This window comes from Palaemon carinicauda, chromosome 13, assembly GCF_036898095.1.
Source record: "Palaemon carinicauda isolate YSFRI2023 chromosome 13, ASM3689809v2, whole genome shotgun sequence".
Taxonomy (NCBI): domain Eukaryota; kingdom Metazoa; phylum Arthropoda; class Malacostraca; order Decapoda; family Palaemonidae; genus Palaemon; species Palaemon carinicauda.
Genome location: NC_090737.1, coordinates 10,173,837 through 10,190,354, shown reverse-complemented (window position 1 = coordinate 10,190,354; position 16,518 = coordinate 10,173,837). Strand labels below are relative to the sequence as shown.

At 40.8% G+C, this 16,518-nt stretch overlaps 1 protein-coding gene and 1 long non-coding RNA gene across 3 annotated transcripts in view; one reads left to right on the top strand and one right to left on the bottom strand.

Moving 5' to 3' along the window:
* Positions 1–16,512, top strand: part of ics (ras suppressor protein 1) — a 124,109-nt gene extending 107,597 nt beyond the window's left edge. For both annotated transcript variants that reach the window (XM_068385378.1, XM_068385377.1), the window contains exons 6-7: positions 2,161–2,293; positions 16,113–16,512. In XM_068385378.1, the coding sequence (XP_068241479.1) occupies positions 2,161–2,293; positions 16,113–16,209 (230 nt within the window). In that variant the 3' untranslated portion in view covers positions 16,210–16,512. The remainder of the gene's footprint in view (positions 1–2,160; positions 2,294–16,112) is intronic.
* Positions 1–16,518, bottom strand: part of LOC137652171 (uncharacterized) — a 104,500-nt gene that overhangs the window by 9,182 nt on the left and 78,800 nt on the right. The window lies entirely within an intron of this gene.

The window sequence follows — 16,518 nt, the reverse complement described above, 5'->3', positions numbered from 1 at the left end:
CCATCAGAGTCTATCAATCTAAGTGGGAAGTTTTCAGGGAATGGTGTAGAGGCAACTCCGTTTCCTCTTCCAGTACCTCTGTGACCCAGATTGCTGACTTCCTGTTATTCCTGAGAAGGAAGCGCAATTTTTCTTCATCCACTATCAAGGGATACAGGAGCATGTTGGCAACCGTTTTCAGGCACAGAGATTTGGATCTATCAAATAATAAAGACTTGCAGGAACTTCTTAAGTCTTTTGAGACATCGAAGCAACATCACCAGGATTCACCAGCTTGGAATCTGGACATAGTCCTAAAGTTCCTTATGGGTGACAGATTTGAACCCTTGCACTCTACATCTCTGAAGGACCTCACGATGAAAACCCTTTTCTTGGTTAGTCTGGCAACAGCCAAGAGAGTTAGTGAAGTCCATGCATTCATTAATGTGAGTTTTCAGAATAACAAAGCTATCTGCTCATTGCAGTTGGGATTTCTCGCCAAGAATGAGCACCCTTCCCAACCTTGGCCTAAGTCTTTTGAGATTCCGAATCTTTCGGATGTGGTTGGCGATGAGTTAGAGAAAGTCCTATGTCCAGTAAGGGCCCTTAAGTTCTACTTGGACAGAACTTCTACTGGGACAGAACTAAGGAGTTAAGAGGCAAGTCGGAAGCATTGTGGTGCTCGGTCAAGAAGCCCTCCTTGCAGATGTCTAAGAATGCCCTGGAATTTTTTATCAGACTTTTAATTAAAGAGGCTCATACACATTGCAGTGAGACAGACTTTAGACTTTTAAAGGTCAAGACTCATGAAGTGAGAGCTGTAGCAACCTCAGTGGCCTTCAAACAAAATCGCTTGTTGCAAAGCATTATGGACACAACCTTTTGGAGGAGCAAATCTGTGTTCGCTTCGCTTCACACTATTTAAAAAGTATCCAGACTCAATATGAGGACCGATATACTCTGGGACCGTTCGTAGCAGCGAGTACAGTAGTGGGGGAAGGATCCACCATTACATTCCCATAATCCCAATACCTTTTCTTCTCTTGGAACTTTTAATTTGTTTTTTATGGTTGTCTTGTGGAGATTGCGACAGTCTTCCGCAATCATTGATTGGTCAGGTGGTCTATTTTGTTCCTTGAGAGCACCCGGAACTGGGTATTAGAGGAGGCCCTGTCACAGAGAGATGTGGTCACTGGTTTGACAGCTCCTAGGGATCTTCAGCTCCCTGAGAGGACCGCTAGATCTCATAAGGAAAGCGGACATAATGGCAGAATATCATTGAAGTCAGCTTCCTTATCAGGTACGAACCCTTAAGCTTGTTTTGTATTTAAACTCTTAAGCAGAATTCCATCTATATTGGCTGTCTCTAACCCTCCACCAAAGGTGTTAATCAGCTACAGTATATATAACTACCAGGTAAGCCTTATGTTTAAAAATTTTATTTTCATTATAAAATAAATTTTTGAACATACTTCCCTGGTAGTTATATATAATTAAATTCCCACCCTCCTCCCCTCTAGAGACTAGAGGCATAGAAAATATGAAGGGACAGGGGATGGTTCCGAGATACCTCGCTAGGGTGTGCAGGTGGTACACCTGGCTATCCAATCGGCGATTGGCGCGAGTTTTGAATTTTCTGCCGTGACATCAGAGACGTAAGCTATACAGTATATATATAACTACCAGGTAAGTATGTTCAAACATTTATTTTATAATGAAAATAACATTAACAGACCTATATGCAAAAAAGTTATTATTGAAATATTCTTGAATGCAAAATTTACTGTTTGATATAACCAATATAACTATATAACTCTTAATTAAATACATTTTAAAGTGCAGAAAGAAAAACATTATTGAGCAGTTTGACCAAAAGACCGTAGTTAAACTTACAAAAATTGCACAGCCTTGCACCTGACCTGCTTTTAGACCAAACCAACTTTTCTCCAATATACACTACCAGAGAATCTGCTTTTACATCAAACCAACTTTTATCCTATACAGTATACACATTCAGATAATCTTTTATTATATATTCTTTATCAACCGTACTGGGTTTAGCTCAAAATCTACACTGTAGTTGCAAAATAGCTATTGTAGTTTCTAGGTTCAGTCTTGATTTATCAAAAAGAATATTTGAATGATTTATTTATTCTTGTGAATTTACTTTCTATTTCATAGGTCACTTAGATTTGTTGGGTAGCAGATCATGCTTCCGTCTGGAAGGCAACCCATGGGTGCCTATGATTGCAGATCAACTCCTCCTTGGACCATCACATGTTATGGATATGTTACGAAATGAATCATACAAATTGTAAGTTCAATCCAGGAATACATAATTTAATATTTGTTCCTATGCAAATATAAACCCTTATCATTTTAATAAGACAAGCTCTAGGTGCACATTTGTTCTGACCATTTAGAGAAAAACTGGTGGGTATGTTAACAATGTATTGTGGCACCGTGCTTCTTTCCACACATCGGCGAGGTGATGCTAGAGTCACTTTGTTACTTGAAGCTAAAGGTTTATTACTCTTTTCCTTCTCATATGAAATCCTGTCACTCTCTTGATACTGCAACTTGTGCAACTCAATCAGTTTCTCAGTCGTCGGTTGCTCACTAGGTCCAATCCCGTTATCTTTCCCCATGGCCACAATTTCATTATCAACTGCATACTACATGGTTTCAAATCCCTGAAAATCACATTTAGTAATATAATCAGGGCACAGTTTCTTCCAAGCAAAATTGACCCCTTCCCAGGTTTTATCAATCATTTTGAGGCAGTTAACAATATGGAAATTCTCTTTCCAAATCTCTCCGAGATTGAGTTTTGTCCCTTCAGTGACCTCAAGATATTGTTGAAACATTGCTTTTGTATAAAGCTTTTTGAAGTTTGAGATCACCTGCCTATCCATGGGCTGGAGGGGAATTGATCTCCCCTTTTCTTTTAAATAAAGTCCTCCATTAGGAATGAATGACGAGCAATTGTGACAGTTCCAATAGGCCCTGCTGCTTTCTCTGGTTGCCTTGGTGACTGCTGAGGTAGCGGCAGTAGGGGATTCGGCCTATGAAGCTTCACTGGGGTGGATAACGTGGGAGGGTGGGCTATGGCACCTTAGCAGTACCAACCAAATTCAACTGAATCTCTCGTCAGGCTGGGATGAACAAAAAAATAAAAATAACCTTTTTTTTTTTATGTTGGCTACCGCCAAAATTGGGGGAAGTGCCATGGTAGATAGATAGATAGATAAAATAGATAGGCTGTCTTCAAGTCCTGGAGGATGGACATGAATATTGTCCATAAGTAACAAGACTTGGAGGGGGAGGTTTTTCTCCAAAAGGTACTTTTTGTCCTCATTACCAAAAACCCAAGCCATACTGTTTGACCTTCACATGACATTCAGTTGCTTGTTCAACACTGAACTTCATGAGGGTTTGTGGAGCAGTTTAATTTTGAAATCCCCCATTAGCATTAACAGAGATTAGCAGGGCTAATTAGACTTTTATGGACTTTGACTGGAAATAGCCTTTTCTTCTGCTGTAGTGAAGGTCCTGTATGGCATCTTCCAAAAAAGACTAGTCTTTTTGCAATTAAAATCTTATTACAGTATGTAAGACTCAGAATCCGTAAGCTTTTTAAAGTCGGACACTAATGCCTTGGCATCAGAACTGAGCATCAACGTGTCTTGAAATTCTTTAGATACTTGCATCTCGTCTTTAGTCTTCTTTTTCTGATGATGTTCCTGGCTCCTTTTTCAAGAGGTCAGTATACAATAACTTAATTATATCACCTGCCAAGTGCTTCTCAATCCATATACAGTAAGCAGAAACTTTTTAACATTACCAAGAATACGTGGGCTTTGTTTCGTCAATGTATGCTCATCAAAATATCAACTTATCGTTTCGTCTCTGCTGCACCTCTTTCACAATATCAATTGTTTTATATTTTCTTTTATCTGTAGAATTGTACAAATCATGGATGTTTTACTATTACACAGCTTAGCCAAGTTGGCCACGTATTCTTGTTCATGCTTCACGATTATTTATGTTGGCACAGTAATCATCGCCTCCTTTAAGTCTATCTTAATCTTCTTGGTGGTCATTGTCATGATACCATACATTACTGTTAACTTAACAACAAAGCATGTAATGTCTTGAGAATGAATAATAGTGATAACACCTAAAGATCATGCAGTCAACTTGACAAAGAAAAGTTCCAAAGATGCTAACATGAGATGATGCTTCTACGAGTGTTATTCAGAGAATGAAAGTGTCTGTTGCTCCGAGCTTTTACCCTCTGTATAAGGTAATGTAAAATAAAATGGGGTAAAAATCATGTAAACAATTCGTGGGAGGCGTATGGGTACTGAATTACAAATTTTTGCGCATCACAATTGTCTTGTTAGTACTCATACAGGGCAAAATATTTGCTTGTAGACTAATACAATACTCTTTACCCAATTCAAATTTGTATGCTCCTATTCAAATTTACTCGTAACCCGAGATAATACTGTACAGTACTGTACTCTGTTCCTCTAGACTTTAATATTAAACAGAAGGGTTATCACTTGTATGAAATTAAATTTAACGTAAGTTGGTTTTCTTTTTAGTTTTGATACATAGTTATAGATACATAATAACAGTAAGTTAATGGTAAAAAGTCATTGCTATTATTATTATTACTAGCCAAGGTTCAACCCTAGTTTGAAAAGCAAGATGCTATAAGCCCAAGGGCTCCAAAAGGGAAAAATAGCCCAGTGAGGAAAGGAAATAAATAAATAAATGATGAGAATAAATTAACAATATATCATTCTAAAAAAAAGTAACAGCGTCAAAACAGATATGTCCTATATAAACTACTAACAACGTCAAAAACAGATACAGTATGTCTTATATAAACTATAAAAAGACTCATGTCAGCCTGGTCAACTTAAAAACATTTGCTCCAACTTTGAACTTTTGATGTTCTACTGATTCAACTACCCGATTAGGAAGATCATTCCACAACTTGGTAACAGCTGGAATAAAACTTCTAGAATACTGTGTAGTATTGAGCCTCATGATGGAGAAGGCCTGACTATTAGAATTAACTGCCTGCCTAGTATGATGAACAGGAAAGAATTGTCCAGGGAGATCTGAATGTTAAGGATGGTCAGAGTTATGAAAAATCTTTTGCAACATGCATAATGAACTAATTGAACGGCATAATGAACTAATTGAACGACGGTGCCAAAGATTGATATCTAGATCAGGAATAAGAAATTTAATAGACCGTAAGTTTCTGTTCAACAAATTAAGATGAGAATCAGCAGCTGAACACCAGACTGGAGAACAATACTCAAAACAAGGTAGAATGAAAGTATTAAAACACTTCTTCAGAATAGATTGATCACTGAAAATCTTGTAAGACTTTCTCAATAAGCCAATTTTTTGTGCAATTGAGGAAGACACAGACCTAATGTGTTTCTCAAAAGTAAATTTGCTGTCGAGAATCACACCTAAAATTTTAAGAGTCATACAAATTTAAAGAAACATTATCATTACTGAGATCCGGATGTTGTTGAGCCACCGTCCTTGACCTACTCACAATCATACTTCTGAGTTTTATTAGGATTCAACTTCATACCCCATAATTTGCACCATGCTCTAATTTTAGCTAAATCTCTATTAAGGGATTCACCAACCCCAGATCTACATTCAGGGGATGGAATTGATGTAAAGAAACACTTTACTATCGCTTCGTTGTCCAGGACCAATCTGATGTGGATTGATCTGCGAGGGGAATAGTTTCTTCAGCGTCAGGAAAACTGCCATAGCTCCCAAAATTGTTGATACGAAAGGTTTTGAAGTGGTGCGACCAATTCCCTTGCACTTTTTTGTCATGAGAATGGCCTCCCCATCCTTCCAAGGATGCATCCGTGTGTATCACCACTGATGGTTGTGGTGGTTACAGGGGAATTGTCCGTGCCAGGCTCTTGGCTATTGACCACGGCCTTAACTGCATGCCCAACAAGGTCGGGGTCAACCTTAGTTGATCTCTTAGAGCGTTCGATGCGTATTTCCTCCAGACTCCTGGCGTATCTTTCATACGTGCTTTTAGCACCGAGTCTGTCACTACTGCAAACTGGAGAGAGCCCAATACTCTTTCCTGTTGGCGTCTTGAAATCCGCTTTTAGCACCGAGTCTGTCACTACTGCAAACTGGAGAGAGCCCAATACTCTTTCCTGTTGGCGTCTTGAAATCCTCTTGTGACCGATTAGTCTCCTGACAGACAGAAATGGTGTGACTTTAAGTCCCATTGGATTCCTAGCCAATGGAACTGTTGAGCTAGAGGGAGGCGAGACTTCTTGCGATTGATCTTGAAGCCCAGGTGTTCCAGGAACTGGGTCACCTTGTTGGCTGCTTGCAGACAAGTAGTCTTGGATGCTGCCCATACTAGCCAATCGTCCAGATATGCTACCACTTGAACTCCTTCAGAGTGTATCTGTTGGACGATTGTGTCTGCTAGCTTCGTGAATATCCTTGGGGCTGTGTTCAGTCTGAACGGCATTGCTCTGAAGACAAACTTCTTCTTCTGTAATTTGAATCCTAGGTAGGAGGAGAAAGGGTGACTCATTGGAAAATGCCAGTAAGCATCTGCTAGGTCTATTGAGACCGTGTACGCCCCTTTGGCAGAAGGGTCCTTATGTGTTGCAAAGTAAGCATCCGGAACTTGTTGTTCTTGATGAACTTGAGTGGATACAAGTCTAGAATGACTGAGTTTGTCTGAGTCTTTCTTGGGAACACAAAACAGCCTTCCCTGGAACTTGATGTACTTCGCTTTCCTTATTACCTTCTTGATCAAGAGTTCTGAGGTATATTCTTCCAACAAGGGGGTGGAGTGTTGGAAGAATTCTGGAAAACTGGGTGGAGTTCTCCTCCATTTCCACCCGAGTCCATTCGTGACTAGGCTATGGACCTAGGGATTGAAGGTCCAGCGATCCCGAAAGTGATGCAGTCTGCCCCCTACCTGGAACCCCTCATTGCTTGGGGGGTCCTGCGGATTTGTTTCCGTGACCAAGTCCTCCTCAGCCCCGAGAGGAGTTACCTCCAGGAGAACTTCTCTAGGGCCATTTCCTTTCTGACTAAGGCGAAAGGAAGTCGACTGCCTCTCAAAATTAAGGATGAAAACTGGCGACTGGGCTACCAGTTGTTGAGGGACCCTCTGGAAGGTGGTCTAAGGCATTGTGGTCATAGTCACAGCAGGAAATTGTGCAGGTCTGCGTGGTCTCCTTGCCTTTTTATTCTTGGGCTGGGGACCTCCGTCCGAGGAAGATTTCCTCTTCAAGTTCATGCCCCGCTTTTGGAGACTGTTCCTGTTCTCCGTGGCTGCTCTGGCAATGATCTCTTGGACCAGTTTCTGTGGGAAAAGGTCTTTACCTCAGATGCTCGAGGTAATCAGCTTCCTTGGTTCATGTCTGATGGTTATTGAGGCCAAAACAAACTCTCTACAGGCTCTCCTCGCTCTGAGGAAAGCATATAAGTCTTTCACAAGGGTACCCATGTGAGACTTAGCCAGGAAGATGAACATTTCTGGGGGTTTGTGTTGACCTCCACTCATTTCCAGAGAGTTCTGATGAGAAAGGGAGGCTGCAAGTATCTCCTTCAACTCCTGTTCCCTCCTCAGAAGATGGTCTGGCAACTTCGGAAGGTTCTCATTGAACTGTTGGCCTGCTATCTCTGGATCCAACTTGGATACGGAGAAGGTTAGGTGGACATCCTTCCACTTCTCCTCACAGGTAGGCAGTGATAGAGAGAATGGTTTGCATTCCTCTAGGGTTGGACAGGGTTTTCCCTCGTCGACTGCCTTGACGGCAAAGTCTAGTGCTTTCTCCGAAAAGGGGAAAGAGATGGAGGAAGGGGCAAGAAAGGTGGGATGTTTCTTGCTCAGTGCTGAGACTTTGGAGTTGGTGTATCCGGCTCCCTTCAAGGCTTTAAGGAGGATGGCTTGGGCCTTGTCCTGTTAAAAAACAATGACCTCTTTGGGTACAGTTTCCTCTCGGACTGCATTTTTATCCCGCAGTCTCACATAGCACTCTGGGTAGGCCGAAAAGTTAGGCCAGAACTCAAGGTCTTCAATCAGCTTGGCTCCCAACTTCTCGGAGACAAACAGTTTCCCATTCATCATGGGCATATGCTCCGCATACCTCCAGGGATTATTTTCGGAGCAGTGACGGAGATCCAACACTCTGAGGGGCCTCTTAGCGGTGCCCTTGGTGGATACGGGCCGGTCCATCCTCTCTTGCAACAGTATCTGCTGCTGCTTGAGTGATTCCCGCATCGTCTCTTGTTCCTTTTGGAACAATTCCATCATTCGTTGAATCGATGTTAGGATCTCTTCATTTTTGTTGACCTGTGCAACTGGCTGTGGAGTTGGGGCCGATAATGTTGACGGCATAGGTTGGTATGCCGTCACGGCGAACTGAGGATCTTCAGTTGCCGTTGATACGGATTCTTCTTCCTCCGCTTGTGGAGGTTCCACGTTATCTTCAGGGCCACCTTGCAGTAGGTCCTTTTCAGTGTCACTGACATCCTCTCTTGGTGGATGTCCATGCCGTCCAGTGCCTTGTTGATGTCAGAGTCGAGCTTCAGTTGTATGACGGGGGGCTGGACCTGTTCCTGGGGCACCACCGCATTCGGCAGTGTCTTGGGAACAGTAGGCACCTTAGGGAGTCATTGGGTAAGTATGGTCCTGGAGAGTCCTTCTGAAACCCTCTCACCCATTTGCGAAGGGTCTCCCTCTCTGTGTCCCTTGTCTCTATGGTAACTAGGGGGGCTTCTCCGAAACCGTTGGCCAGCAGGGTTGAGCAGGTGGGGCAACCCTTCGGGTCCCAATACTTCAGGACTCCCAACAAGATGCAGCAGGGGGCATGAGTCCTGCACTTCGTGTTGCCATAAAAGTCTTTACCTTTGTGGTTGCAGAACAACGCTGCACACTTCTTCTCCATCGGCTCCTCCTGTAAAGGAAAAATGGCCCAATGAGTATTGATATAATATCAGCGATATAAAAGCATACAGTTCTTATTAACAATAGTAACCACTATTGTTTATGGTAGCTTAGGTTAGTAAGCTTGAAAGGAAGTAGAAAAACATATATCTGTTTCCTCTCCCAGGCCATTGCTGAGACCTCCATCAGTATTAATATTTAGTTTCCCTGATAGGGAGAATACAAGGTAGAAAAAACTTTAGGAACTAGAGTTAGAGTTAGTAAATGTCTTATACTAACATTATCCACCTGTTGTATATATTAAGACCGATCGGGTATTTTAGGTCCCTGATGATCAAGGAAAACTATTTGGGTGTTGAGGGAGTATTCAACTTCGGCGTAATATCGTGGTCCCAACAATTGTCTGCGATAGAAAACACAGAGTAGGTTAGAAAACATGTGTACTACTGTATAGTTGTATACAGTAGTTTTGCCGGTGGCAATGCCGGTGTTAGGTTAGTACCTGGCGGTACTAACTGATAGAGAGAGAAAAAGCATTAAAGAAGGAGAGTTTCCTATTATTATGAATTAACAACAGTTTGGAAGTGTAGGAGGACTATCAGACCACCTACTGTCTCCTTGCCAGAATGAAAGTTCCAATGGAAGGGGAAAGAATCTGTCAGATTCTGGCTTCCACCCATCCACAAAAGGCCTGTCGCCGTCTATGACGTCGGCAGCAATGAATGTGGATGGCAGCTCAAGGGAGAGCTGAGGACTTCTCAAAGTATGTTAGGTTTCCCATCGGCAGCCGCCAGGAGCTGTCTCAATCTTCCCCCCAATATTATTCACTTCCTGTGAAGGAAGGGAGTAAGGGGGAAGGTGGCAGAGATGGCTGAACTAACTGCTACCGGCAGGGTACCAGCCGGTAACGCAGTCACCCTAGCAAGCCGGGATGACTGTCAGAATACCGGTGAAAGAATTTTGTGACGGCGATGACGTCACCAAAGGACAGAATGGGAAGGGAAGGGTAGAGAGTCTTACAGTTCATTAATATCAGAGATGGCGGCAGGTATGCTGCCTTCCTCAAACAATAAACTGAGGAAGCATGGCTTCCTGTGCTGACGACATCGTCAGCGGCAAGACAAGGGCACCCTGAGTTAGTCACTATCTAAATCAAAGCTGGAGGCAGCAAGAACTTCGTTCTACTCGACGGCGATGAAGAGAGACAGTGGTTGCCGCCTATAGCGGCGGCGATACTCGGGGAGGGAGGAAGGGTTTAGCCTCTTCTCTCAGAGAGAATGAATATCGTAACTTATCTATAGATTCTAGAGAATGTAAATTCTCTTACGAATTGAGAAGGAATGATGGGGTGAGGCTAAACATGGGGAGTTACTGTACTTGCGTATATATGAGCGAGAGTAGCCTAGCTCTGGTAGGAGCCCCAGCCTAGGTAGTTGGTACCACCGGGGTTCCTGCTGCATACGATAAGTAAAGCCACAACAGGAAGATGAATAATATTCATGTATGCAAAATCACCACTTGTATAATTTGCCTAACTAGCTAGTATTATAGTTTAATACCGGGAAATGTCGCCCTACTGACTAAATAAAATGCAATTGTAACGGGCGACTGCATTCATAAAATGGCTGTCTCCGGTTCTCGGCAACGCTCACCCAAACACACTTGAATTATTGAAATTTAACTGTGAAAAGGGAGACTAAAATTATACACAGGCAAGAATTAATACTCAACTTTCCAGATGATGATGCTGGAGATTGCATGATGAATATTCCAAAAACTTGTAACAAAACACCGGGTTAAAGAGCTACAAGAAAAGGAATGGCGTCGCAGTAGTAGTAGTGAAGGAGGTCCACCTGGTACCTAGAACGGCACCCCCTTCTTTTGCCACTCTTCCCCCCTTTCATCAAAGAGTTAAATCTATTCGGGGTGAAGATTGCTATGTGTCTTATCTAGAATACGTCCCGATATTATGCGATATCCTTTATTGGAATACTCACGCCAGGAGTTAGAATCCTGGAGACCTTCGGTTTAATTCTCTGGGAGTATCACTGTAGCAAATATCTCTTAGAAGACTTCCTAAAAGAACCTTCCATCAGGACAACATGGCCCGAGCCCAAAAAATCTAGTTTCACTTACACATGGGATACGTTGACCTTTGATGTGGATACTCCCTGAAAACAACAAAAATGGACAAATACAGTTTTACTTGTTGAAAACTTAAATCTATTCATATCAGCCCCTTGAATTATTTTGTCGATTGAGAGTTGTAATTTTCTCTCAACCATTGCTACTCTAGCTCCAGAAAATTATAGTGAGAGATCATCTACAAATAATGAGAGAATATCTTTAGGAATGACTGAGGATATCCCATTTATGGCTAGTGCAAATAGGGTTACACTCAAGCACACTACCCTGAGAAACTCCTCTGCCTGACATTTCCTCTCTCACAAAGTTTCACCTACTCTTACTTGAAAAAATCTATGTGAAATAAATGCTTGAATGAACAAATGTAGCTCTTCTCTCAGTCCTAGATTATGAATAGTTTTAAGTAAACCATATCTCCATGTAGTAACATATGCCTTTTTGAGGTAAAAAAATACTGTTATATGGTGCTCTTTAGAAGCAGACTTTACAAATAGAGGACTCGGGTCGTATCATCACATCTGTTGAATGCATTTTTCCTAACCTGACACTGGATAGGTGATAAAATACCTTTCTTCTCCAGGTACCACATCAGTCTTGCATTGACCATCTTTTACATGATCTTACATAAGCAAGACAATTGGTCGATAGTTTTCTGCTATAAGCTTATCCGTAATGGGTTTTAAAAATGCTAAAATAATGGCTAGTTGCCAAAAACTTGGATAACTATGATCATGCCATATTCTGTTGATAATGCTTAAAATAATTCCATATGGTCCAGGGGCTGTATCATTACAAGTAGCAAGTGCGGAATCAAATTCTCTTTCAGTAAAAGGAGAATTTTATGACTCCTTTTCCTGTTGCAAAATTTATATTTAATTTTCTTCAATGTTCCTATACTGGTGACCAGGGGCTGCTATACATTTGCATGATACATTTGAGAAATGATCAGCCAGGGCATTGCTAACCTCAGTTGCTCCAGTCACATACTGACCATTCACCTTCAACACTGGTGGTGGGTTTGGGGTGAATTTGCCTGCTATTTTTTTTTTTTATTTTTACTTTCCTCCACTCAGAAGATGGTGGTGTTCTACTGTTAATGGAGGAAACAAGACACTCAAGACTTGCGCCTAGTTTCTTTCATGGCACGGCGGAACTGTGCTCTAAATTTCTTGTATATTATCAAATTGTCCTCAGTCGGCGCCTACGCAATCAAGTTAAAGACCTCCTTGTGGCTCTGTGCATGGCAGTTAGTTATGAAGACCACCAGAGGACTGGTCATTATTTGAATATCCCTGTTGTTTTGTTAACGGAATTGACTCCTGCTGTGTGAAGAGTTCCATTAAATAAGTCTATGGCATCATCAACACTTTCATACTGTTCTGCATTTCCTTCAATTTCACTTAGCTCAAGAAATCTATCCCTGTCTGCCTTGTCAAGATTCTATTGTGGCAATCTCTGTAAAGGTGGACCATTGTTGGTGTTTATAATGATTGGTGCATGATCACTAGTATGCCAATCATCTAATGTTCTCCAATTAAAATTGAGAAGACAGTTTGCAATTGATAGGTCAGGGCATGACAAGGTACCTGTCTGCCAAAACATCACCCCATAAAGGATGCCTACTATTAAAATCTAGTAAGAGAGAAGGTTGTGGGAGTTGTAGAATCACCTCTAGTAAATTGTCATACGAGATGTTATCATTTGGAGGTAAGGAGAGAGCAGATTGTGTATTTTCTCCCTATATCCATCTGTACCATCACTGCCAGGAGAGGGGTACAGATAGACAATGATATTTGGGAACATCAAGACTTCCCCCATTGCTCCCTGCTCGTTGATTATATTGTATCCTATGGTTAACATACTCACAAGGACAAAGGAGTATTAGCATTGAGCTTGCTCTCCTGTAGAGATATAATTATAGGGGAGTGCTCACGTACGAGGAGGTTAAGTTCTTCGTATTTCATCCTTAAACCCTGGTAATTCTATTGCAGAATGGAGGAAAATACTATGGTTTATTTTTTGGAAGACTCCTTGGATGAAGTTTTCCCATTGGCAATCTTTGATCTAACTATTTCCCGGTGGTATCTCTAGAGAGGATCTTGATATATTGGGTTTTGTGTTTCTTTTTCTTTGTGTCCTTTTGAGGTGGATGGTGGACATCAACTTGAATTTCTGATTTATTTACGTTGTCTTCCAGGTGATCAGAAACATCAGCAGACAAGACATCATATTTATTTGAAGTCATGAATTAAATGTTTCTTATGGTAGGAGGCAAGAGAGGTGGAGGTGTCTCTCTTTTTCAATTAAAAGATTGTGAGCTATCAGGTTTTTGCACCTTCCCCACTACAGGTGCACCAGGTAAATTAGTTTCAAGTGGAACTTCCATCAAATCTTGCAAGGACATGGCCTGAGAGAGGTTTGTACTATTGTTTAGAAAGGGAGTAGATGCCTTTGAACATCTTTCAGATCTTTAAGTATGTTTTGATTTTTCTACACTTTCTGGATATAAATTTTCAATGGGACTTTCATATCTTTCTGTATATTAGAATTGAAGATGATATTTTCGTCAGTGTGCTTTGGCAAGTTTTTCTTCAAAACAATTGAAAAAGGTTGCCCTGGCCTTATCTGCTTTTCAAGAGCACTTTTACGAGCATTTTTTAAAAGTAACTCTCTCCATGGTCCTAATGGCCTGAATTGCCTTTTCAAAAATAAACTTAATACAACTTTTAGATGTAGCTGGGTGTGCTTCCCCACAATGTATACAACTTTGATTTTCTGTGCATGCTCCATGACTATTTTTTTCCACAGTTGGCACAAACAGCTGGCTTATTATTTACATTTCTGGCTTAAATGGCCATACATTTGGCAATGATAACATCGCAATGGTGAAGAGATGTATGGTTTCACCTTCATAGATAACCAACCAGCTTTAATAACATTAGGTAGTGTACATAGATTAAATATTACAACCAAAGTAGCGAGAGGAATGCGTTGTTCTCCAACTCTCTCTCTCATTCTGACTACTTTTACTACTCCTAGACTTTTCAGTTCATTCTTTTTCCCGCATGTTTTGCAATTCTGGAGTATATATCACACCCTTACTCTGGTTGAAAGTGGGTTGCGGAATACATTTTACACCATGACCATCCAATGTTGAAAGTGTTTTTAAGCTTTTGCTTTGTATTTGGGATAGTATGTCTATCAAAAGACTAAAATTTCCCTGGGGAAGAATTTTTGACTGCCCTCCACATATATTAACTACAGTATTTCCTTATTAGCTTTAAAAACATTCACATGCTCATGTCTTCCGTTTTCAAATACCAAAATAAAAAAATTCCATAATTCACTACTTCATAGTGAGCAGGTAATACTTCTGCTTTTCTATATTTGTCTGTACTGACATCATTTCTTTCTCTCTCTCTCTTTCTTCTTCTCTAGCATTTTCTTATAAGCATTCTTTACCTAACGTGAATAAGGTTCTAATGTTACAATATTAGAACCTGAGTTGGGGCTGTCTGTACCGAGGTCCATGTGTGCATTTTCCAGGTTGTCAACAGAGGGGTTGGTTTGTATAGAAGCATGCTGGGTTATCCACCTCTTATCGAAGGATGTCAGTCCTCCTATCCCATGTGGCCCAACACAATAAGAGGCTTCAGCGGGACCAGTCCTCTATTAGAGAGGGGCTGCCTCTCTTTAGGTGGGCGTACACTGGTTAGTGGGGGTAGTTAGCTGCACCCACCGACGACTCCAATGCTTGGCGGCACCCATTACCTGCAAATATGGGTGACTTAAAACCGGATCACGGGAGCCCGACTCGACCCTTTTACCCCCAATAGACGTACTGGTAAGTTTCACAAAACTCATCCCTTTATCCCTTTACCCGGTACGTCCTTACAAAAAAACTTTTTTTTACATTTTTTTGCATATTTTTGATAACTTTATGAGAAACTTAAGGCATTTTCCAAAATAATGAGACCAACCTGACCTCTCTAAGGCGAAAATTAAGGCTGTTAGCGTAATTTGAAAAAAAATAAAAGAATATTGCAAAATGTGCTTGGGGAAAAAATGCCTGGGGGTTAAGGGTTGGAAAGTTCCATATAGCATTGGGGGTAAAAGGGTTAACAGACATGGTCTGTACCCAATGGTGTCTGCCAGAGGGTGATGGCGTCTAAATTTTTACAGGTTGAGGTGGCATGCCGTCCATCTCACACTGGGCCAAATCCAAAGAAGGTGCCAAAGTATAATCAAACAAGCCAAAGTCGTCAACAAGTTCATGCCCAAGAGGAAGAGATGGGAGCATAAAAGAAATAATCAAAAAGAAAAGAGAAAGTGCTGACTAATTTAGTTGGATCAACAATTGGGCACCAAGGTCCAGTGGGAAAGCAGTTCCCACTGTTCATAAAAGCCCAGCTGCTAATCCCTAAGCTCCCCATCCTCGTCAAGGCTTCAGCATCTGAGGGGTCATTCCTAGAAACTTCCCTAAAAATTAAAACATCCCAAGAACTCAAACAGTTGCTTTGCATGGATTAGAGGAAATAATCTATGTAAAAGTTATAGCTCTCATTTGTGTGTCAAATTCTAACAGCATTTTCCAATTAAAGGAATATAGCAGTTGAGACGCTCAAATAACAAAAGATAAGATACAACTAATACCCATTACATTTATTTGTAGTGCTGTCCTCTTCAATATAATATCCCTTTGTTTTGTGCAGAACTGTAATTTGCAGCCTGAGTATATAATAGGTTTCCATATGAGAAAGAAAATCCTTGAAATTATCTCATTTAAATAAGCAGCTACTGGTCTAGTATTCAAATAATAAGCAACTACTAAAGTAATAATTTTCGGGGTATGGAAGTCTCAGCTCTGCTAGACAATTTTTCTGATTGATGGAATAGTTTTGTTACAATACTGTGCTTTAAAATATTTTTGAACCCTGAATTTTAATGTGTACTTGTAGTGGGTATTTTTTAGAAAACTAATAACTTATTTTTATTTTAATAGTGTTTATCAGCGGCACATTTCAACTGGCAGTCAACCTCCTCCCAAGAATTATGAAGCCAAAAATCGTAAGGTTTCTCGTAAGCGAGACACTGCATAAATCATCTTGCGTGGTTTCATATCAGTATTATTGCAGATTCCCCAGGGAACAACATATTTGCTTAGCATTTATATTTTTAGTTGATTAATCTTTAGATTTTATGTAAAACCTATATAAAATCTGCATCACCAGATTAAATTCTGTCCAGAAAAAAAGGTAAAATGAAAGGGACAGGTTATTTATAGTGTTCTACAGCTTTAATTAGCATTGCGTTCTGAAGGTTGAATTTGATGACCAAATGAACTTCTACTCAATTTAAATTTACTTTATAAAGTGCATAATATTCACATTTGTAGACCTTAGTTATTT